The 22,983-nt window shown below is 40.2% G+C and overlaps 1 protein-coding gene across 5 annotated transcripts in view; it reads right to left on the bottom strand.

Moving 5' to 3' along the window:
- Nucleotides 1–19,767, bottom strand: part of GABRA1 (gamma-aminobutyric acid type A receptor subunit alpha1) — a 40,835-nt gene extending 21,068 nt beyond the window's left edge. Inside the window, exons 1-4 of one of the 5 annotated variants that reach the window (XM_054642666.2) lie at nt 19,681–19,767; nt 15,846–15,933; nt 12,085–12,197; nt 2,507–2,574 (exon numbers count right to left, since the gene is read on the bottom strand). In XM_054642666.2, the coding sequence (XP_054498641.1) occupies nt 2,507–2,574; nt 12,085–12,197; nt 15,846–15,919 (255 nt within the window). In that variant the 5' untranslated portion in view covers nt 15,920–15,933; nt 19,681–19,767. Of the gene's footprint in view, nt 1–2,506; nt 2,575–12,084; nt 12,198–15,845; nt 15,934–17,776; nt 17,901–18,039; nt 18,568–19,680 lie in introns of those variants that run through there. The other 4 variants (XM_077186640.1, XM_077186638.1, XM_054642665.2 and 1 more) reach the window with 4 other exon arrangements.
- Nucleotides 19,768–22,983: the final 3,216 nt, after the last annotated feature.

Here is a 22,983-nt window from a genome sequence, read left to right as displayed (position 1 = left end):
TGGGAATGAAGGTTTAATAGAAAAAAAAAACCTGTCTGAGAAAGTTAATTTTGAAACACTTCTTATTCCAAATAACATACATCAAAAATTTTCACCAAAATGACAGTATGAGAGTAGCCAGGTATCTGTTGTTCAGTTCAATCCACCATGTAAGCATGCCTGAAAACCTGCAAACATGCTGAAATGATGTCACTTTGCAGGTTTTCAGGCATGTCTTTTACCTTTCCCATGCCTGAAAACCTGCAAAGCTCTTCCAAAAATGTTGATTTTATTTTAAAAAATGCTCTTCTCCCATATAACTTTATTTGCAAGTATAAGAACAACCCAAGACAACCTCTTTATAGATTAAGAGGTTGTGTCCACGCTGCTCTTAGAGGAGTGCATTGAGAGTGGGCAGGAGCACCCTCACTTGTCCATGGAGGCGCCTCCCTGGGTTCTGCAAACCTCAAATGGCTGAGGTGAGCTGGCAGCTCAGGGTGGCTGTGCCTGCCTAGCACTCAGTGAGAGCTGGAGGAGCCCCTGGCCAGCCCCAGCCCAGGCTCAGGCTCAGCTCATCCCCCCTGGCCTGCCAAAAGCCTCCCCCAGCCCCAGCCCAGCCCCAGCCCAGCCCAGGCTCAGCTCATCCCCCCTGGCCTGCCAAAAGCCTCCACCAGCCCCAGCCCAGCCCCTGGCTAGCCCAGGCTCAGGCTCAGCTCATCCCCCCTGGCCTGCCAAAAGCCTCCCCCAGCCCAGCCCAGCCCAGGCTCAGGCTCAGCTCATCCCCCCTGGCCTGCCAAAAGCCTCCCCCAGCCCCTGGCCAGCCCCAGCCCAGGCTCAGGCTCAGCTCATCCCCCCTGGCCTGCCAAAAGCCTCCCCCAGCCCAGCCCAGCCCCTGGCTAGCCCAGGCTCAGGCTCAGCTCATCCCCCCTGGCCTGCCAAAAGCCTCCCCCAGCCTCAGCCCAGGCCCAGCCCAGCCCAGGCTCAGCTCATCCCCCCTGGCCTGCCAAAAGCCTCCCCCAGCCCAGGCTGCACATGGGGATCAGGGGAGCCCCAGCTGAGGTGTCCAAGCTGTCTGTGCACAGAGCACACTGCACCGAGTGTGCAGTGAAATTCAGATAAACTCTGCGTTCTGGCAAACTCTTCAATTTATCTTTCTGTCTCTGGTTTCACACCTAGTTCCTCAAGCAAAGGTTTAACATGAGTGGGCTGCACACACATTACTTTTTATGGGAGGTGAGTAGGAGTTTTACACTAAATACTTTTCTGTGAATTCTTTAGTTTTCAAAATATATGAACACCTGCCTCTGTGTTTCTTGGTCACACATTTTATTAAGAGGATGATGAATTCTTTCTCCTGTTTAAATGACTGAAAAACAGGAGTCAACATGGTATGGATATCATACCATTTATATGTTTAACTGCACTTTTAGAAGTACTTCCTTCCAAGCAATCTTTTGATGGTGTCTTTTCATAAAGTTCAGTTAGAAACATAAACTGTCTTGTAAAAGTTACTTTTTCTGGTTTTCTATTCCTTAACGTGGTTTTGAGTAGTCAGAACCTTGAAATAACCTGGTGTTTAAGGTTAGCTACATTTCTAGTTCAAATTAAGCAGCTGACCATTTTGTAGTCAGAAATGGAACTTGTTCCCTTTCCTCTACTTATTTTTTTCTTTTTTTTTTCTTGAATCTTTCTTTTGCTAAGTGTATTTAGCTAAATGTAGCCAGATACAAGTTGGAATTGCTTTCATTTCTTCATTTAAATCAACAAGGATGTTTCTAGCATTCATCCTAATAGAGCATCCAGCAGACACTGGTGGCTGCAGACCAGGCTTTACCCCTCTCAATCGCCACCTACTTGTGCACACCTCATTTATATGGAAAATTTTAAGTACCTTATCCATATTTCTACACAACTCTTGGTATCTCTTAAGACCAGGACTCACAGCACCTTCATTCAGTTTTCTGAACATCTCCATTCCCTGCAGTTATCTGGCAATTTGATTTTAATATTCATTCCGTAAAGCAGTGACACTAATTCTCTCATTAATCTTCTCTTTTTAGCAGCCAAGATCTAGGAAAGTCACTTTCCATTGATCAGTAGCTTTTAATATAAAAATACAGGTTAGACTGTACAGATGTCACACCATAGGCATAAGTGTTAATTGCATTTTAAGATGATGATCTTTCTTGGCAAATTGGATCAGTGATGTGCCAGCAAGGACCTCTGCAATCACTCTCAGAAGAATACAGATCCAAACCCTAATGCATTTCATAATATATTATGTAGCAAATATAAAGTCTGTTAAAACACATTATTAAAGTCACTGAGGCTTCTAATTTCAGGGCACTTAAATGCAGTCACAGCAGCAGGAACGGCAGCACATAAAACCTGATGGCATCCTTGAATCAGGGGCTCAAAGAGAGCCCAGCCTTAAAGGGGGTAAATAAGTTATTGTATAGATCTTTTATCCTCCAAATGAAAAAGTCAAGAGAAAATGAGTGCTGTAGAAATGCAGGCCATCACTTACCATATCATGGTCTGAGACAGGCCCAAAACTGGTGACGAAGATGTCAGTCTTCACTTCAGTTACACGCTCTGATGAAGCAGGAAATTAGGACAGTGAGTGTCTATAAACAGCCTTCATTAGATCTAACCACTACCAATTCTCACAATAAATAGAGAAATTATTGGCTTTGATTAGCCATTCTGAAATTGGTCTGCAATACAATCTTGAGAATTTACTGTAGAAGTAATTTCACAGTCAATATTGTCAGCAATGGGGTTTTTTTTACAGTTTTTCCCCAGAACTTTTTGAGGTACAGCAGCTGCAATGGAAACAGTTCTGCTGTTGTGGAAATCTTTTCATCCTTTCACTGATAAATCTTCTTGTCTGACACTATAACCAGTGCTGAATATTGTACACAGTACTCTAATATCTCATTGGGTTCTCAGTTTCTGGGCAAGCTAAAATAAGGTCTCTAATAATTACCCCAGCTTTGTGAGTTATGTATTTTGTATTGAGACCAAGAACACAGAAGCAACAGAGAGAATATATCATGGTGTATACAAACATGAATATACTTTATTGATCTGAGTTAGAAATGGCTGTATTACCCTTTCCTTCAACAAACAAAAAAGAGTTAAAGCTTTTCCAAATAAACATCAGCTAAGCTTCCTTTCTGGAATCATCTGTGTAAATGTTTTCAGAATGTGAGCTCTCCAGTCCTATAAACCTAAAAGATAGATTGGTACAAATAATACTTCAGAAATCTGTAACATGTACATGACACAGGCTATATGCATGTGCTGCTGCATCATAGAGCTGGACTCCTCCATGATTTCCAGGATGTCCATGCTCCCCATGGTGCAGTGAAATTGGATATTTCAAAAGAAATCAGTGATTTCAATGGTCACAAGTGCTGAGATGCCTTAACTGGTGGTGATCTCAAGAAAGAGGTCAAAGATCTGGCTTCTCTATTTGGAGTGGCAAAAGGCACTTTGAGAAACACCCAGGCTTAACTTCCTCCCTTCCTCTCCTCTCCCTCTACACACACACACAGGATCAGTCACCTCTGAGCATGCTGGTGTTTTCTAGGGCACACAGAGCAAAATATTCCCCCAGGATGCCATATATCACAAAAACCCTGTTGAATTCAATATAGCTGCAGGGAGTAACACCACCTGCAGCAGGAATCCAAGCAGTGCTGGTTGCAGCTAACCCCACCAGCTCCCCAAAGTTATGGTGATTTAAATCTGAGTACATTTACTATTGTGCTCCACAAGCCAGCACAGGGGTTTTGGTAGGAGTTTCAGACATGGAAAAAGTGATAACATTTTTGCAATAACTTTCAAAAATAAATAAATTGAGCAATCTGGAATATTAGAAGTAATCCTAGAGAAAACACTATAGTACATGTATAGTAAACAGACATGCAGCAGACAAAATTTTTCCTAAGACTAAGAAATGTATACGTGTAGCTATTTGTATAATGTTATTTAAATAGTGCAAAATAATTAATTAAATTATTGCAAAATAATGAATGAATTTAATGAAAAATTTAACACAACCATATGATTTCGAAAGACTTTGGACAGTTTATATAAAATTTGTTCCATCTGACAAGAAAATTCTGACTGAAGGGAAGAAAATGAACTCAGGATTAAGCAGCCAGTTACAATTTACATTTCTGTATCTGTGCAAAAGTTCCAAAGAGAATCAGTGTCCACACTGCTCATTCAGGTCTTTCACTTTCATTCAAGAAGTGTGCAAATTCTAAAGATATAAAAATGGAAACAGTTTCCTATAAATAGCTAGTATAGATACAATAAAATGTCCTTTTGTGAGACAGCAAAAAATCAAAAGGTAATATTAGATTTGATTCTACTGTTGCTCTAGGAATGCAGCTGATGAACTATATTCTGTTAATAAATTAATGCAAAAATTAGGTGGTATCAAAAGCAATCTTCAGGACTCATTAAAATGGTGACATTGCCAATTTATTATTCAAAATCAAGGAAAGTAAAATACTGTGATGTGGCTGAACTGCTTTATATTATTTTTATTCTTTATATCTGTGACTGAGAGGTGTACAAAATACAGTGACTATTGAGAAAAGCACTGGATAGGGTGAAATTTCCTCCTTAGGTGTCCAGTTGAATTAATATGTGACATTATAGTTATTTACAAACTTTTTAATTGACTTAAAGAAATTTCAGTATTTTCTTGACATCTAATTGTCTCTGGACTTAAAGCAGCTCATGGTGAGAATGTGACTTTCTGGAAAGAGGCATTGGGAGGAAAGGATTCTGTCCTTTAGCCCATCCCTGTCCCAGAAGTTGAGGAGGCTCAGCTCAGTTCAGGTCATGTGGGAACAGAAAAAGGACAGGGAGGTTCCACAGGTAAAACATTGCTGAGGGGACTCCAGCTACCCAATCACCTTTCCTTAGCACTGAGAAACTGAGCCCATCCTGAACCCTATCAGCCTCTCACATACTGGAAAGTGAATCTCAAATGGCTTTTTAAAGATCTTTCATCCTGGGTCCTCACTCCTCTTGTCCTCTTTCCTCTGAGGCACTTCGGGAGAGAGAAGATTCTAGAAGCTCTTCAAACACACAGGGGTGGTGAGTCCCTTAAGGGTCCCAGCTCTGAGCAAGGTTCTGTTTAATATAATTCAGCTGGTTTGCCTGCACAAACACAGAATATGCTCTTTGAGTCAGTCATACCATGTGCTATCCTCAATTCTGGCTTTGGGAGACATGTAATCATAGAAGAGAGGCTGGTGCTTAAGGCAACCACTTGAGGACACAAAATGGAAACTTGAGACTTTTGCACTAAGAAGGAAGATTTCCAAGGGAGTGAAAAAATAAGTGATGCTTTTTATTTCTGAACAATATTGAAAGTATTTTAAGTGGCACATAAATCACATGAAAATTAGAAAATTCAGATTGTGAACTCAGATGAGATTGTTATCTTAACACTGATTACACTTTTGCAGTGCACCTAATCCCCTCAAATGCAGATAAATCAATGTACAGACCACGACTTTTTTTTTTCCTTTGGTGTGTGCCTCACTTTCAAGACCAATGAAAAAGGGTGTATCAAAGTACAGAAAGAGATTACTAGCTCCAAAGCCATATGGAAGTTTTGAAATTTTTGTTTACTGTTTCACTAATTAGATGATTCAACTGTGCTTAGTTAAGTGCTTCAGAAGTTCTGAGTCACTCCTGCAAAGGACATGTGTTTACTAATACAGTTGAGCTATATATATATTTAGAATCAAGGTTACCCATGTTCAATTTGCATCTTGATTACCATGGGAAGGCTCAAATTGTGCTGCAAATGCTCAGAATGTTTTTTTCAGGAGCCACGAATCCTGAGCTGGATTCAAAACCTTCACAATATTCCTGAGAACTGGAGAAAAGTCTTATTGCCCAAACCAGGCTCAGGTCAGGAGCTGATGGGATTGCTGAAGGGAAATCCAGCAGCTCTAAAGATGCACAACTGCCTCTTGACTGTGACATCTGTTTCATGAACCAGGAGTAAGTAATGTAGGGATATCTGTAGAACATGTAACAATTGCAGTCAAAAGCCCTAAGGAAATTAATAATGACTCACTGGTTTGACTGTAAGGCAATCACAGGGTCCAAGCAGTTACTGAGCAGCAAAAAAGCAGCTGAGCACCACACCCAGACACTGTGGAACACAGCTTTGGGCAATTGATCCAGGTACAGCTATGAAAGCATCAGTCAACCTCAACTGCTGTAATTTTACTGTTAACAAATAATGTGTTTTGCTAACCATGCTAGACTAGCGTAAACTCAAAATTAGTAACAATAAATATTTTGATTTAAACTCCCAGGGATCTCATTATTGCTAGAATTGTGACTGGATTATAAACAGAGAACAAAATAAGAAATACAGGTTTATTTTAACAGCAGGAAATAAGCCTATTTATCAGGAGAGACCATACATGAAATATTTCCCTTTCTGATCTGCCAGTATTTGAGCACAAGGTTTATTTGAATTGCACATGTTGGTGGCTGAAGTTAATTCCATTTTTTGGTAATGCACTTGTTCTTCCTCTGTGTCTCATGTCTGTCTGTGCTATAATTATTTATATGGAGGAGACATTTCCTCTGGCTTTGAATGAAAGGAATTGTGATACCTGTACACTTAGGCTAATCAGCCCAGCTGTGTCCCATGAGGTATTTTGATTGAAGAACAACAACAAATGCACTCCTAGGAATTTTGTGCTGCTGCATTAGTAAGAGCAGACCAAAAGGGAGAAGAGTGAGCTGTGATCAGCCACTGCAGTCTGTGCTGAGGTTACTGGGACCTGCACATGCCAATCAACAGCTCAAAGCTGCTCACATCCTACCTACCTCCCCACTCATGTATTAAATCTATTTTCCTAGGGTTTTCTAAGGTTTTTTACAATTGTCTTTGCATTAATCTGGTGCCTACAGAGTGGAAAAAAAGACAGAAATCAGCCCCCTCAATTTTACAAAGTCAAGTGTAGCATCTGGTCCTCCTTTACTTATGTGTATAATATGTAGAATAATGTGTAGGGGTGAGGTCTTTTCATTTAGAGTAGAATCATTTAAGTTTAACTTTTTATTATGCATACAAACAAATCCCTTATTTTCCCTAAACTTTATATTAGCTCAGATATGTAAAAATCCAACAATTTCCATTGGGACTTCAATAGCCAAGAGGAAATTTATGTTTATATATAATGTTCTCATATCACTGAAACTTAAAATCTAATTCACATAATACCATGAGGTTCATTTCCCATCCCTTCCACTCTGTGGAAGTAATGAATTGCCTGAGATTGACTGACATCCACTTAAGGACAGCCCCACTCAATCTTGATAAACATCACACAGGAGACATCAACAAATATCTTTTACTGACAGCATAAAATAAGTATAATTCTGTCCAATATTCAAGTTGATAATCTACTTGGGGTGATCTACCGAGCATTCAACCCAACAGTAAAACCAAATCTAATTCAGGAAGATTCTGGTCTCTCAAATCAAACTCATTGTTGTTTGTTCTGTATTAACCTTTCTACTACAAAATCCCTTCCAAAGGTATAAGCCACATTTACCTTTATTCTGATTTAAAAGGTCTCAGAGCATGTGGATCCTTTAGTTTTAGGGAGATGAGATGAAAATCGTAACAGTCTTAGAAAATCCGTAACTGCCCCTGATTTCATGTAAATGAATCTCATCACCAAATACAACCTGCCCTAAGCAAGTCTTCCCTGTCTCCCTGTGGCACTTCAAACCTGGTAGAGGAACTTATTTTTTCCACCCTTTTTTATTGCTCTTCTAGACACAGTGCACTACGAGGAGAGATCACTAGACACTGAAGTGAATTGTGCTTCTTATTTCTGTTTGATCCTTTGGTTTTTTCAGGACTGTATATTTGAATAGAGATCAGCATCTTTATTATTTAGGCCATTTTTTATCACCTCTAGTTCTACAAACCAGGCAGCTTCCACAGAAAATTATGCCATTACCTCAGTGACTTCCCTCTGTTTTTTCCCCCTAATGTCTGACATGATTTCCTCTTTTCAGCTTCAATATGTTACTCTCTGCAAATCCACCTCCTTGCTTTTTGTAAATGATTATCCTCTCATAGAGTCAATAGGTGTCCTCTAGTATCATTCACAACATTTTTACATTCATTTTGGAAGTTCTATTTTCCATGCATAAATAACTAAATGTAACTATTTGTTCATGTTTATGGATGGGTACAACAGATGCTATTTCCTAGCAGTGTCTGCCTAAGTGACTAAGCCCACATATGAAGGAGGCAAAACAAGTAAATAACATAATTTATATCAATAATTATTGATAAGAAGTGCAAATGTGCTAATGCATAACATGGTGTTGCATGCTCTTTTAAAAAGTAATCAGATTAATTTTATCAATGATGCCATTTTTTGAATAACAAGCACATTCAATCACTATAATTTTCCCTGTGGGTCACCAGCTCCACTGTATAATATTCTGGTTAATGAGAAATAATTCTTTCTTTCCCCCTTGTTTAATGGCAAACTGCTCAGAGGTTCTCATTTAACTTCAGATATGGCCTTCTTGGGTTATCTGATGGTAACTTCCATTCCCATACTCTTTATGGACCATATGTGACATTTAGTTTTCCTTTTGAAGTAATACCTCAAGATGCAAAAAAAGGCAGGGCAGAGTTATTTGTAGTCTGGTACTTATTCTGTGCATGCTCAAAGAGTGATTCAAAACTCAACACCTCTAAATCTTTCCTTATCTTAATGCTCCACCTTTTACCCTGGCTTTCCCATGAATACATAGAACAGCTCTCCAATGAATCTTTGCCATGAGATTTCTCCAGATGGTTGCTCTTGGCTTCATGGTGCCTCATTGGCTGCACCAGAGCACTTCTACCAAACAGTGAAACTGTTCACCACACTCACAGGATGTTTGCAAACTTGAGATTGAAAAACATCATCGTGTTTATTTCAAAAAGGATTCATTTACTCCTCTAAATAAGTAGAACCAAGATCAAGATCAAATCCCTTTCACAATTCATTACAATTTTTCAGCAACTAGAGATAGCTTTTCATCACTGAATTCTTCATACATAATGGCAAGGAAGAAAAACCAAATAACCTTACTGAAGGAACTATCATCTACCTTTTATTCCATAGGCAAGAAAGAGAAATTGGTTTATTTTCTGTTTCTGTGGGTGTACAGATTTGAAAACCTGCACTACGGGAGGAGAGGCTGTACTGGGATAACCAGAGTTTCCCCCAATGTGCCCTTTTCTGTAAGAGACTGCACCAGGCATTGTTTTACTTCAGCTGCTGCTTCTCAGAAGGCTTAGAAAGAATGGAATAGACAGTGTTGGATGATTGGAAAAATGCTATAGTGCCCTCAGTGATACACAGATGTACACTGTGCCTAACAGCATGAAATTTATCAACATAAGATATAATGAGGTTCTCTGGCCTCTTAAACTCTCCGATAGCTACATCACAGCTAAAACTGAAGGAATCCATTTTAGAGCTAGTAATTTTTATATAATTATAGAAATAATTATATATTTTTAGATATAATACACATCTAAAAATATTGTTACATCGGTAGATTTCTTGACTTTTGCTTCAGAGTGGATAAAAATTGTGTTCTGATCAAAATATTTAACACTAAGCCATCACTGATGTTGCAAAGAAAAACGAAACCACTGCTTGTCCATGCATTTTAAAATTTCCAGTATCAAATCATGCTATGATGGATGGCTACTGAACTTCCAACTCCAAAACCCATGCTATATTTTATATATTGATTTAGATTTGTCACTGAATATTTTTATGCATGGAACATTTCAAGAATACATTTTCCCATTATACCGAGAATCTAACTTAGCTGTCAAAATTGAGTCATCCTGAGGTTCTTCACTCAGATTTAGATACCTTAGAAAGGAGATTTTGAAGATGTGGATTTCCAAATTCCTGAGCACACCCTTTATTATAAGTTGCTACCAGGACTGAAAACATCAGGTTATGCCTATAAAACTAGGAATTTGTCCCCAGTTTTTGAAATCTATAATTTATATATTTTCAATAAAGCCTTACTCAATAGTCAAAAGAGTTTATCTGCTTCTTACTATACTTGATTTCAAACATTAATTTACTGCTCACACTTTAATCACATGTTGGAGTTTTTTTAAAGCCATGGTACTCTTATTTCTAGTGTTCAAAGCTGACAAACATAAGATAGAAATTTGCTGATCTGACGCCATGAAAATATAGTATACTGTGCAGAAGGAAAATTATTAATTCAAGGTTCTTGTTTACAGGCAGGAATTGGGAACACAATTCAAAAAAGGATGGATGCAAAGATTATTTAAATTTCTCTAACACTTAATTAGAGAAACTACTCCAATCCCTCCTTCCCTCCATCCCATATTTCCCATCACTCATTGTTGCTTTCAAAAGCCTTGGACATTGCCATTTAACTTTGTGAAGAGGTTAATTTCCTTTCTCTCAGGAGTAAGCTTTAACTGGACCAGATGATTCTTTCATGAGTAGACCTTTGAAGTCTGAATTCAGAAACATCTCTATGAAGACACAGACATAGGAGCTGATACTGATATGCTTAGTTCTCTAAATTGCAATCCAGAGTGAGAGAAAATCCTTTCCCTGCATCTCCCTTTGTTTCCCCTTCTAGTATCTGTTAAAAACATCATAGTAGTGATAAAACTCACATAAGAAATCATCATATGCTCAGATTTTTCTTGTAGACATGTACCAGACTCAGTTTACAGTCTCATTTATTTATTGCCTTCTGTGCTTTATTTACTGTGATAGACTGAACTCTACAGTTCCATTAAACAAAGAATAAAGGAACATTTATCTACCCTAGGTCAAGGGTTCACAAGAAAGCAGGCAATAATACGGGCAGATAAAAGTTAAAAATTGCTCTTATTTTGTTGTCTATTACCTGAAATGGCACAAAAAGATTTATAAACCAGGACATTTTTAAATGTGGTAATTAATACTTTTTAATCAGAATTTTATCTTTAGCCATTCCTCAAAATCAGTGAAGTCAGTTTATTGAAGAGCCTGGCTCACAATTCAAGAACAGTTGCAGGATGGTAGCCTCAAACCACAGAATAACCTTACACTTAATTACCTTCCATTTCATCCACAGGAGATGATAGAAGAATTCCTAATGTGATACCCCCCTATACTGCAGTTCTCTGAGAGTGAGTACAGGAAAACACTCTGAACTATATTTTGTGGGGTGGGTTGCTCTGTTTTATTTTATCAGAAAAGTCCAAAAGGAAAACAGAAAAAGGATGTCTGAAAGAAGTAAAGCCAACGTTTCCATGCGCTGGAAATAATAGATTTGTGCTTGTCCATTTAGAATTTCCATGTTTGCGAACAGTAAGCTTTTAAGACCCAATTTTGGGACCATGTCACAGTAGAACAAATCAAAGAGTGAACACAGAGATGCTGATGAAGACCAGGTTTTGTAACAATGCTTTTATAAAGACATAATTGCTGTGTGGTTTTATGCCTTTCTCTGCATTCAGCACCAAGAGCAGAAGAAGAAAGACATTTTTATCAAACTGTGAAGAAAAAATGTTACAGAAAGAAATCCTTACATATCTAAGTAGGGAAAAAAAATCTTAAAAACTTCTCTGAGACAATCTACTAGGATAGATTGATACTTTCACTTTAAAAAAAACAAATCCTCATGAAAATAGTCATAGATATATGAGGCCTATTTAGGCCTCATTCATCAACTTGTCATTTGTCAGGTCACAGGTTGTATTTTTTATCTTCTATTCTTTATACATTCAAAGTTTTATTACCCATTCAGAGGTGTTCTTGAATTGTGAACCATTTTCTTCTTCTTTTGGGTATATGTGTGAGAAAACCAAGTATGCAAAAGACAGGGAAGGCATGGCTTTTGGGGAAAAAAAGCTATATATCAGCATTACTTTATGTGTATATATAAACAGAATTAAAACAAGTATAGCAGGGAAAAATGATAATATTTTAACTGATTTTTTATCTATCATGTAACATTGAAAATCATAATACAACACACCTCCCAGTCCTGGTCTCAAGCGGTTGTCGTAGCCGTCCAGGAGACGATCCAATATTCTGGTGAACACTGTGGTGTTGTCTTTAAGCTCATCTTGTGATGAGGTTTGGCCATAGCTGAAATACACAACAGTTAACACTGAAAAACAGTAATCCACCAATAACCTTAGGAAACAGTAATTCCAAAATCCATTTAATCTCGCTCATGCAGGTTTATGGTCACATAACCTCCTCTGTATAACCAGGTTGGAGTGCTTTGCAGAGTTCTTGCATGTTTCTATTTTCTCCTTCAATTGTAAGATTTTAAAATGATAAAAAATCAGTGCCCCTACATAAATGGTGAACAAATAGAATGCCAGTTCCTTAATGTTTCCCTCATTATTCCTTAATGTTTATAATGTGCTAATATGTGTTTTCCTCAGGAAAATGCTCGTTTGTCAGCCAAGAGTAGTGTGTTTAATTCATAATAGCTCTATATGGTTTGCATACAAAGAAAGATACAGTAATTAAGAACACTGAAAAATACTGACAGAAATAGAGATATCTTCTTTTTAAATACAGAAGTAGATGTAATTTTGCTTTTATTTTTCATTTTCCTGTAGCAGTTAGATTTGGAGGAATATCTCCATCTTTGCCTTTCAAATACGTAACAAAACCATCTGCTGTTATGAAAATCTCTTGTGTCTATAAAGCTTCCCTGATAGATCCCTATGTATATCTCTAACTCAGTCAAAGGTCCTGAAATTTTACTTGAAGAAGGATAAAATTAAAGCTCTTTGAACTCAGCTACCAAAATCTTACTTCCATCAATACAAATCAGAATGAAATCCTTAGGCTTAATGGTTTCTGTCTGCTGTAGATGACACCAGAATCAACCTTTTTCTTAAATCTGAGACCTTTACCTAATACCCTGTCACAGATGATTCCCTTAATCATAGATTACACTTGTCTTAAATCCTAACCCAGCAGTGGTTTTTCATTCATGGCTGAGAAGACTTCCATTACAAACACGTGGACTCATCAGGGGGAAAAGCAAAAGTGCTGCTTTTCAAAACATCATTTTATTGCACACATTACTGCTGAACTGGAGAAACAGTGCAGCACCAAACACTTCCTTTAGGACCAGCTCTAGTGACAAAAGTGACTCTTCCACTGGTCAGCCTGTTTTCTGTTTGGGGTATGTGATTCTTGGTGCCCTGCCAGCCCTTCCTGCTCTAACCACCAAAGACCCTCTCAGGAGGAATATGGTGCACAAAATGATCAGGTTCTGTTAAAATACCTCTGAAACCTTTTTTCTGTGAGCTGCATCAGTCTGACATCCTTTGTGTATCCCACACTTGTGTTCCACTTGGATCAAACACAGAGGGAAGGAGGAAGGATACCCTGTACATACATAGGGACCTGGAAGTGCTTCCAGGTTAATTTTGCAGAACAGGTTTGAGTATTTAACACTACAAATTTAGATCAGTTTCAGGACTGACATCCACCAAAGTTTGAATAATTTTTGGTTTATTTCCATAGGGTGGTATGTTTTAATGCATAGAAATCATTATTTCTAATGAAAAGGCAAAATACCTAACATTTTTTAAAAAATAGTATTAATTTCTTCTAACAATATCATACAACTTCATTTAATAAAAAAGTAGGTTGATTTATATTTATTGATCATGCCTACAATTGAATTTTAAGTCACAGACAATATTTTTTTATGCTCCCTCTATCTTACCAAATAACAAGTTCTCCTGCTGTCTCTATAGCAAGCATTTTATCTTTTAAAGGATCTTTCCTCATACACCTTCCCCAGAATTTCAACACATGACCTTTAGTGGATGAAATTTTAAATTAACACTCATTGTCAGGAAAAAAGCTGCTCTTCATACATATCTCAAGGATAGCAGAAGGTCATCAGTATTGAGGTGGAAAAAGGATACAAAACCACTTCAGAAATGTTAATGGTAAATAACTGAGTGTGTTTGTGAGGAGCAGCAGGAAGATGGGCAGGAGGCAGTGCACTTGTGCCCCACTCCCATGTGCAAGTCCCATCTGGCAGGGCCCTCACCTGCTCTTGCCACCATCTTAGCCAAGGTAAAAAGCACCGTGGGGTTGAACTGACATGGGCACAACAGGAAGATTCTGAACATTTCTGCACATTTGGAGTAGGCTGTAACTCCAGAGGGATTGGGATTTTTCATTCAAAACACACATATTAAAATAGTCCTATTGCAGGGCTTTTTTATGATAAGTGTGACATGGGAAGACTGTCTTTCTGTAAAAAAGACACCTTATTTAATTTAGCAGCTGTTTTTTATCATAAAGCACTAACAGAGGGAAAGCAAGGCAACTGACAATGACAAAAGGGCTTTAAACCCAGATCTACTTCATGTGAGGTGTGTACATTTTGAAGAAAAAATTACTGCATGCAATTGTGTTTTCACATTAAACCCCAGTCTCATAAAAAACTGTGCACGGACTCCATCTACAGGTCATTATATTCCTGACACACCATTGGATTTCTAAACTCTGGTCCAATGTGTTTTAATTCTCACATTAACAATGCACATGCACCCATTACAGCTACAATAAATATATGTACACAGATATATGTGCAAATATCTATAGAATAAATGTGTTTTCACAAAATTCTCTAGTTAGGTCAGATGAAGCACTACAGGAATACTTCAAATCTTAATAAATTATAAAAATAAAAGGTTTTTTTTTCCTTAAAGAGTATTTGATACAGCAGCTGTTATATGAATCACCCTCTCTTATTTTTTTTTTAAAGGAAATGCTTGTGGAGATGAACCTTTATCCATTACCACTCCACACAAATGTAAAATATTCAAGGCAGTTAGAAAAGAAGTTCCTCTAGAACTGTAAATGCACAAGAAGACACTGTGGAGATCAAGGCACAAATACATCTTTTAGAGATCACTATTGACAATAGAAATATTCTACTGCTTTCTGGTCATTAGGTAACATCATTGACAAGCACATCAATGTTTTTTATAATACAAAAATACATCTGAGAGTCTTCTTAAATGTCTTCACTGAATTTTGAATTGCAGGCAGCACTTCAAGCATATTCCAAACTGCTTTATAGTCTCTGCTAATAGTTGTTTGATGAGGTGTTGTATGGTTACAGATTTTTCTTAATACTAACATTATTTTTAGATTATGATTTCACCAAATATTTCACAAATACTCAGTGCAGAATGGTCTGTCAAGCATAACTTTGGGCTTTGAGCTTACAAATTCTTCTCCACGCAAGCAGTCCCCCTTCAGCAGAAGATCTACTTCAGATTTTCAATACAACTACTAAGTTAGCACACAGTCCTGACTGACAAAGTTAAATTATGCCTCTGCTTGCAGGCACAATAAAGTTACTGAAAGCACTTAAATTAGATTAAAAATAACCCTTTATTATACTTTTTTCCCCTCTGAAGAAAATTGTATTTCTGAGTAGTCTTTATATAAGAATAGAAAAAGATTGCACAGGTGTTTAAGAGGTAGATTAGTTTCAATTTGTTTTCAGAAAGCTTTTGCTTATTCTCTTCACCGTATTGAACAAAAAAGTTTCATGCGAACAAATTGTAGTTTTCTTTTGAACTTCACTTAGATTAGTCCCACTTATGTGGGACTTGAGCAGGGATTAACTTCCCTCAATACACTCAGGGGTTCTGCAGCCCATGCAGTACTTGTCTTATGCTGCTACATTAAATTAAAGGCTCCTGGAATATGTTGGTGCATTAGAAAATATCTCCCCACCTTCTCTCAGTCAGTGCATTCAGGAGGAGGCTCCAGGCCCAGAGGCAGTCACAAAGCACCAGGAATCTCTTCATGGTGGACTCTGGAACTAGAAGGAAAATAACCATTAACATCCCCACATTAAAACAGGTATTAGGCAAAAAAATCTGACATTGGAAACTTCTGCAGAATAATTTGATGTCAGGCAATGACCTCACAAGAGCAGAGCTGATGCCATTCTGAATATGGGTGCATGGCCTTGGCTGCTCTCCTGGTTACCTTTGACTTTTAGACCCACAGACCGAGGATGGGGTGTGGTATTATTTATTTTGTGTAAGGGTGTATTCTTTATGCATTACTCTTGAACTTTAGCAAAAACAATTACAAGTAAAAGCTGCTGTCCCCAAACTCTGTGGCAATTCTTACTCAGTTTCTGCCCTGAGTTGAAAATGTGTCAAGGCACCTCCATTGCATTCCAGATAACCAAGTGTAATTGTCTTTTTTGTTTGACTTGCACCAGCCTGAACCCTTCCAAACCTCTGGGAAGGTGTCAGAGTGTGGTTGTGTGACTGAGGAGAGTGGTGCTTTCCTCACAACCACTGCTCTGCTTTGATGTGATGGGAGCAACTTTCTTCTAGAGATAGAACAACCCTCCTCTTCCCTGAAATACAGCATCAGAAAAAGACTAAAATGAGCAGATTCTAACTCTATGATTTGCTGCTACATAGGCACACTTTAGGGCTAAAGGACACAATTCATAATGAAACCATGTGCTGACAACCTACACACTAACTCTCTCCTGAATCTCTACCAGTCTCTGAATGCTGCTAGGAAATGTTTCTGCATTAGCAGCCTTCTCCTCCTCCTCTCCAAACATCTCCTGTACTCTCTCCAGACTTCACCGAGTTACTCTCAGTTTACCTTTGAGTAAGACGTAACAAACTCACAAAGTTACTTCTGCTTTCTAATAAACTATAAAATAAAAAGTTAGCTGATATTTGTGGCATCAGTGCTGCAGATTCAACTAACTGCCCAGGAGATGTTGCAGGTCCCTTTACATATCAATTCAAAGTGTGCTGGAATACAGTCCATTTTTAGGATTCATTACATAAATAAGGTTAACAAATACAAATCCTCTGTTTTCCCCCAGCAGTGAATTGGAAGGGTTTTTACGTGCCTGAGAAAATGAAGCACTGTTCATAGAAATGTTGTTGTAGCTTTAAATAAAGCTCCCCCAATTCACTGCACACTCTCAGGGACAATTTAAATCAATAAAATACCGTTTCAAAGTGGTATGTAAGCAATGAGCTATAATTAATGCGTTTATAGCCAAATGATCGGCAGATATGCATTGGATGGGGCTGAGCTAATCTGACTGAATAGGAACGAGCTGGCTGTGGCAGGAAAGTGTGGATAAAGATCTTCAGGGACGACACTGCATCCTAACTTGCCCTGGAATCAGCCCCTTTACAAAGGGAAAGCCAACATCTGTGGCTTCAAAAATCACCTTCCCCCGGTCCTGCCAACTTCTGCCTTTGCAAAAGGCTCCTCGAGATGAAGAAGGGAAAGTGAATTATTCTGAACTATTTTGATCTGTTGAGCTTCACGCTCGCTCCCCTTCTCCCAACACCACCCCCTGCTTCGATAAACCCATCCAGGCACAATAAATCCCGAAGAAGGAAAGTTTCTTGCAGCTGGAAAAAGCAAATGTTAATTAAGGCTTTGACTGAGCGTTAAAGCCCAGCAGCCCCCGGCCTCCCCTGCCCGCACCGCCTGAGAAACCAGCGCCGGCTCTCCCATTCAAAATGGGAGCAAGAGCCACGCTTTGGGAGCGTTTCAGCAGCGCCCACTGGAAAAAAAAAAAAAAAAATTAAAAAAAAAAGGGGGGGGGGGGCACGACTGAAAACAAAATCGGGGGTAAAAGGGGGGCATTTTGATGCATTTTGACTCACTGCGAGAGATTTGCTCCTCTCGGAGGCTTAAATCGAGACTTGTTTTCCTCCCGGCATTTCAACTTTGCATCCCCCGGCCCGGAGCATCCACCCCTCCCACCGCGCCCGCGGGAGGGAAAAACCCAAACCCAAAACCCTTCTGCGAGGGACCGGCGGAAATCAGTCCGCGCTAAAAAATAAATAAATAAGAGAATTGACAAAGCCCATCGATCGCTGCGGATTTTCAAGCTGGAGGGATAGAGGGGGAAAAAAAAAAAACCCACCCCGATCCGGCGGTACCTGCGGACGGAGAGCAGAGGAGCCGCCCGCGCGCTGGACGCGGTGCCCGCAGCCGGGAGCGCCCGGAGCGCCGCGGGCGCGTGTCCGTGTGCGTCCGTGTGTCCGCGTGTGCCCGCCTGTGTCCGGGGGTGCCCGCGTGTGCCCGGGGGTGCGAGCCAGCAGCCGCCCTTACCGGAGCCCTCGGGCGCGGGTCCGCGGCGCCGCTGCCCTGCCGGGTGCCCGCCCGCCGGCGCGGAGGCTGCGCGGCTCCGGCTCCGCCGCTCACTCCGCCTCGGCCATCGCCGCCGCTGCTCCGCTCCTCCGGGCTCAGCACCCGAATTTCTCTTCCCAATATTCCGACCGCCGCTATACAACAAAAGCTTTCTCTTTACCAAGACAGTAGTAATACGTCCCAGGGTAAACCGGATGTGAAATAGGCTGTGACTTCATGCCAGAGAGATTTTATTTTAGAAAGGAAGGTGGTACCAAGCTCTCATCTAGAGACCAATCCGCCCATTTTTTATATGCAGCACAATTTAACTTCCAGTGCTCTCGCCCTAATCCCTTTCTCTCTGGCTGCAGACTCAAATCCTTCTACAATCTGCAGCATTATTATTACTGGGGGGGAGGCTGAGCGGCCGGGGGAGGCTGCGCCGAGCATCTTTAGGCACTCGCAGTTTACAAAACAGTCTATTTTAAGGGTCGTACATTAAAAATATAACCGATCTGCGTTAGCGTTCAACCTTTGATCGAATATTTAGTGGCGGCATAAATATGAATGAAGGCTGGCCAGGGTGTAGAGGATGCAGCACTACGCGCGTGTGCCTATAGACTGTGTGTACCTATAGGGACCAGGCGGCAGACCGCGGCTCTAGGCAGACGGGCACAGAGATGCTGTGCAATACTAATTAAACGCAGGTAACACACATTTTGGGCGAGCCCCGTAGGAGATCGGCAGCAGGAGCAGGCGCCTCTCCCCTACTTCCACTCGCCTTTAGCGGGCAGGTGCCGCGTCTGCCCGGCGCGGTCCCGGGGCTCTGCCGAGCGCTGTGCTCGGGGGCTGCCAGCCCCTGCCCGCTGTCCCGCTGTCCCTCGGGGCCCCGCCGGGCACCGGAGCCGGGACATTCCCGGCGGAGCCCGCGGAGCGCCCGGCTCGGTCCGGCGGCCGGGGAGCTGCGGGCGCCCCGCCGAGAGCGCGGTGCCTGCCCTGCCATGCCTGCTCTGCCCTGCCCGTTCTGCCCTGCCCTACCCTGCCCTGCCTGCCCTGCCCTGCCTGCCCTGCCCTGCCCTGCCCTGCCATGCCTGCTCTGCCCTGCCCTGCCCTGCCATGCCTGCTCTGCCCTGCCCTGCCCTGCCCTGCCCGCTCTGCCCTACCCTACCCTGCTTGCCCTGCCTTGCCTTGCCTGCCCTACCCTGCCATGCCTGCTCTGCCCTGCCCTGCCCTGCCCTGCCCCAGCCGCGGGACAGACGGACACAGTCCTGCCCCACACGAGCATCACTTCAACCCCCCTGCACACCCCCTCCCTGAGATGGGAGCGAGCTGGGCGAGCCCGGCGGGCGCCGGCGCTTGTGCGGAGAACAAGGGGAAAGTTGATGCATCAGGTCCGGGGAGGTGCCGGTGTGCGGGGAACGCGGGCAGCGCTCACCTGCCCGGCGCAGCTGCCGCGCCTTGAGCTCGAGGCGCCTCTCACCAGCTCCAAGCCTTCTGCGGAGCCATCAGACTCTGCTGCCACGAGCACGGCGTGGTCAGCTGTCCTTGCTCTGGGAAAGACAAAATGAAGTCCTTCGTCAACAGTAGCTCTTCCTTATAAAGCACTACCAGCATGTGAGGGGTGAAAAAAAATTCCTTATATCATATGCACCTACTGGATTTGAAATAACATCTGCTTTCCCTCTTCTCCTTTCAACGCCATCACTGATTCAGTTTCTCTTCCTTCCTATGATGCTGCTCCAAGGAAGATCAAAATCCATATATCTTGTCAGAGATAACCTAACTGATATCTTATATTACAGTTAAGCTATCTGTTGCAAGCTTTATCCAGATTTTTAAATGAAATATTTCACATTCTGTGCATCCTCATGAAATACATTATCTATTGTAACAGCACAAGAAGGTTTTGATTTGACCCAAGAAACCAATGACATTCATAGCTAAGGCTGGCAATAATTTCTAAGGTGGCAGTCATTTTGGATAAGTGCCTGATATAACAGTCCAAACACTGCAATGATTTCCCTAAGCACAAGGAAAACTGAAATTTTGTTTATCAAAGTCCCTGGTGCAGCAAGTTAGCCAGTCATTATGATCAGCACTGAACAGCCACAGGTCATTTTAAAAGCCTGCAATGGACTTTGGGCTTAGTTTCTTGGCATTTCCAATGTGCTTCATCTCATTCTGATTCAAGGCTGTTAGCAGTGCACAGAAAAGTAGGGAACAGAAAAACCTACCCACTTCCCAAGGAAATGATAAGTAGCAACTTTTCAAATCACTATTGCATAGACGTAGGCTTGGTGGCTAGAGGGATTTTTTTCAGATCTGTGACATTTTCACCTTCATTTGCTCTTAGCTAACACATTTTACTGTTTTTGTTCTTCCACTGAAGCACAAGAGAGCTTTGCTTAAGCAACAAGTAAACCAAGGTAAACTCAGCTGAGTATACAAAAACAACAGAATGGATTTTTATTGAAGTATATGGACATTTTGTGGCTGTAAAACCACTGAGATCCCTTCCCCTGTCAATAAGGCATTAATTGCATTCTTAAAATGACTTTAAACTATATTTTCTAGATTCATAATATATATTTACTAAAATAATTAAATATTCAACATAGCTTTGATATTTCATTTTGTCCTTCATTATTCATGAGCAAGGAGGTTGTAAGTATATTTTCTCTGTGTGGGTCATAGGCAGCTGGAGAGAAAGATGGGCTGAAAGGTGGGTGACTGAATGGACAGAGATTCATGTACCTCTGTGCACTGAAACCTGAGCAACTGGAAGGCTGAAGCAGTTTCAGAGCCCATGAGACACAGCCTTGCATCCTATAGTTTTCTTGACTTACTTTAATTAGTATATAAACAATGGCAACTGGTTTTAGTTTACTAAGGTGTCAAGGGTTACACATGATGTTCTTTGCCTTTTTGCCTCCATGGACACAATCGCTGTGTGCCAAAGGATTTTATGTTTTCCCGAGTTTTTACTGGGTGAAAATATTGACCTAAAATTGGAAGTTGCTCATTCTCTCTCTAATTCGCATCTGCTCAGAAAGTAGGACAAAACTATTTTTCCTCCATGGCTGAGATTCCTGTCCATCAGTGCTCACATGTAACCCAGATTTTATCTTTTCCTTTCAGAAGCTGTTATCGCAGTTATCATGTCATTCCATAGTAAACGCTAAAAATATTTGGATGTAATCAAACAAATAGGCTGGTGTATGGGTTGTGTTATCAAAACAACTGCTTAAAGGAATAAAAGAAAATACAAATTGTTTTTACCAGCAAAAGTGCTCTTTTGAAGGAAAAAATCTGTGTCTTGCAATTCTTACTTTTTTCCTTTTCCATCTGAATTCCACTGACCTAATCCAAACACAACTAGGGGTAATGCATTTATCAAATAAGTCTGCCTGTGGATTTCAAGCACCTAACTTAAGAGAATATCTTTGAAAATCTCAAGCTATATATAGGAATGTGCAGAGTACCAGGGAGTCTTAGGGTCATATGATTTCATTGCTGAACAAATTGTTCAAATGAGAGAGGGAAGATGCCTTTGAACACACGTCTCCAGGTAACTCAGGTGATGTGCATCTCTGCAGCTTTACAGGCACATTTGGAGAAGGAAGATGTCAGGCAGATGTGTTTTTTTCATGCCAGCTTTATGACTCCATAAAGTTTTCAGAAAACAGTTTATGTCTTTCATGTTACACAGGAATGTAGAACTATATCCTTTATAAACAATATTATTAAATATAAACAGTCAGCCAAAGCCAGCCTGGCACAGCTCTGTGCAAGGCTTTGAACCCTGATGTTAGTGAAAGGGATTATAGCAGTGAAGTTAAACCAATAGAATCTTAATTTGGTAAAATATATTTATTAAATTATGGATTAAAATTGACATAGAGAAAGATTTTCAGCATAGTTAGAATTATTTTTGCTTTTAAATTTCTAGTTGGCACTTTTTGAAGTCTGGCCTATTCCTTTGGTATATATTCATATACATATATATAGTATTTAAATAGGTCACCTGGAAAGAATATATTTTTTCAGTCTTGTGGTTTTTAGCATATTTTTCTTTCTGTAGGCAAAATATACATATGTTTTATTTTAGTTTAGGAATACATAAAACAACTGAAATTCCATAGCAGAACACTTTGACACAATGTGTCCTGAATAGCCAAGGGATTTGAATAAAGCAAATGAAACTCAGAGATTTACTGGCATACAGCAGATCAGATGAAGAATTAAAACAGAAAGACCATCTGCTCCAAAGCTTTGAGCTCTGTTATTTACAAGTCCTGCTCGTGTGATTAAATGGAAATATTTTGTAAAATATATGACTCCAATTTGATTTCTATTTTAATGTGTTTCAGTAATATATCAAAAGCACAGTTGTTAAACTTTTAGTAGACATAAAAAAATTCAGTGGCTTAATTTTTTCCCCCCTTTAATTTATAGCCACAGTGAAGAAAATGGGACATATACTTGTCACTTAGTGGTGTATTTTTGTTTTGTTTTGTTTTTGTAAAAGGCAAGTGATGATATATAAAAAAGTTCATTCTTTTTATTCCTCTTTCATTTTAAAATAAGGTTTTATTCATCATCTCTTTTCTCTTCAAAAAATTAGTAGATAGGGAAAAAAAGAGTAGAAACTTTCAGGGACATGCAACTGAGAATCTTCATCAAAACAAGTTACACTCTTTTCAAAGTGTCAGTCTCACTTACAATGTCCATTAAAGAC

The sequence above is a fragment of the Agelaius phoeniceus genome, chromosome 15 (assembly GCF_051311805.1).
Source record: "Agelaius phoeniceus isolate bAgePho1 chromosome 15, bAgePho1.hap1, whole genome shotgun sequence".
NCBI classification, from domain to species: Eukaryota; Metazoa; Chordata; class Aves; order Passeriformes; family Icteridae; genus Agelaius; species Agelaius phoeniceus.
Note: the sequence above shows the minus strand (reverse complement) of the source record. Positions and strands in the feature narration are given on the sequence as shown.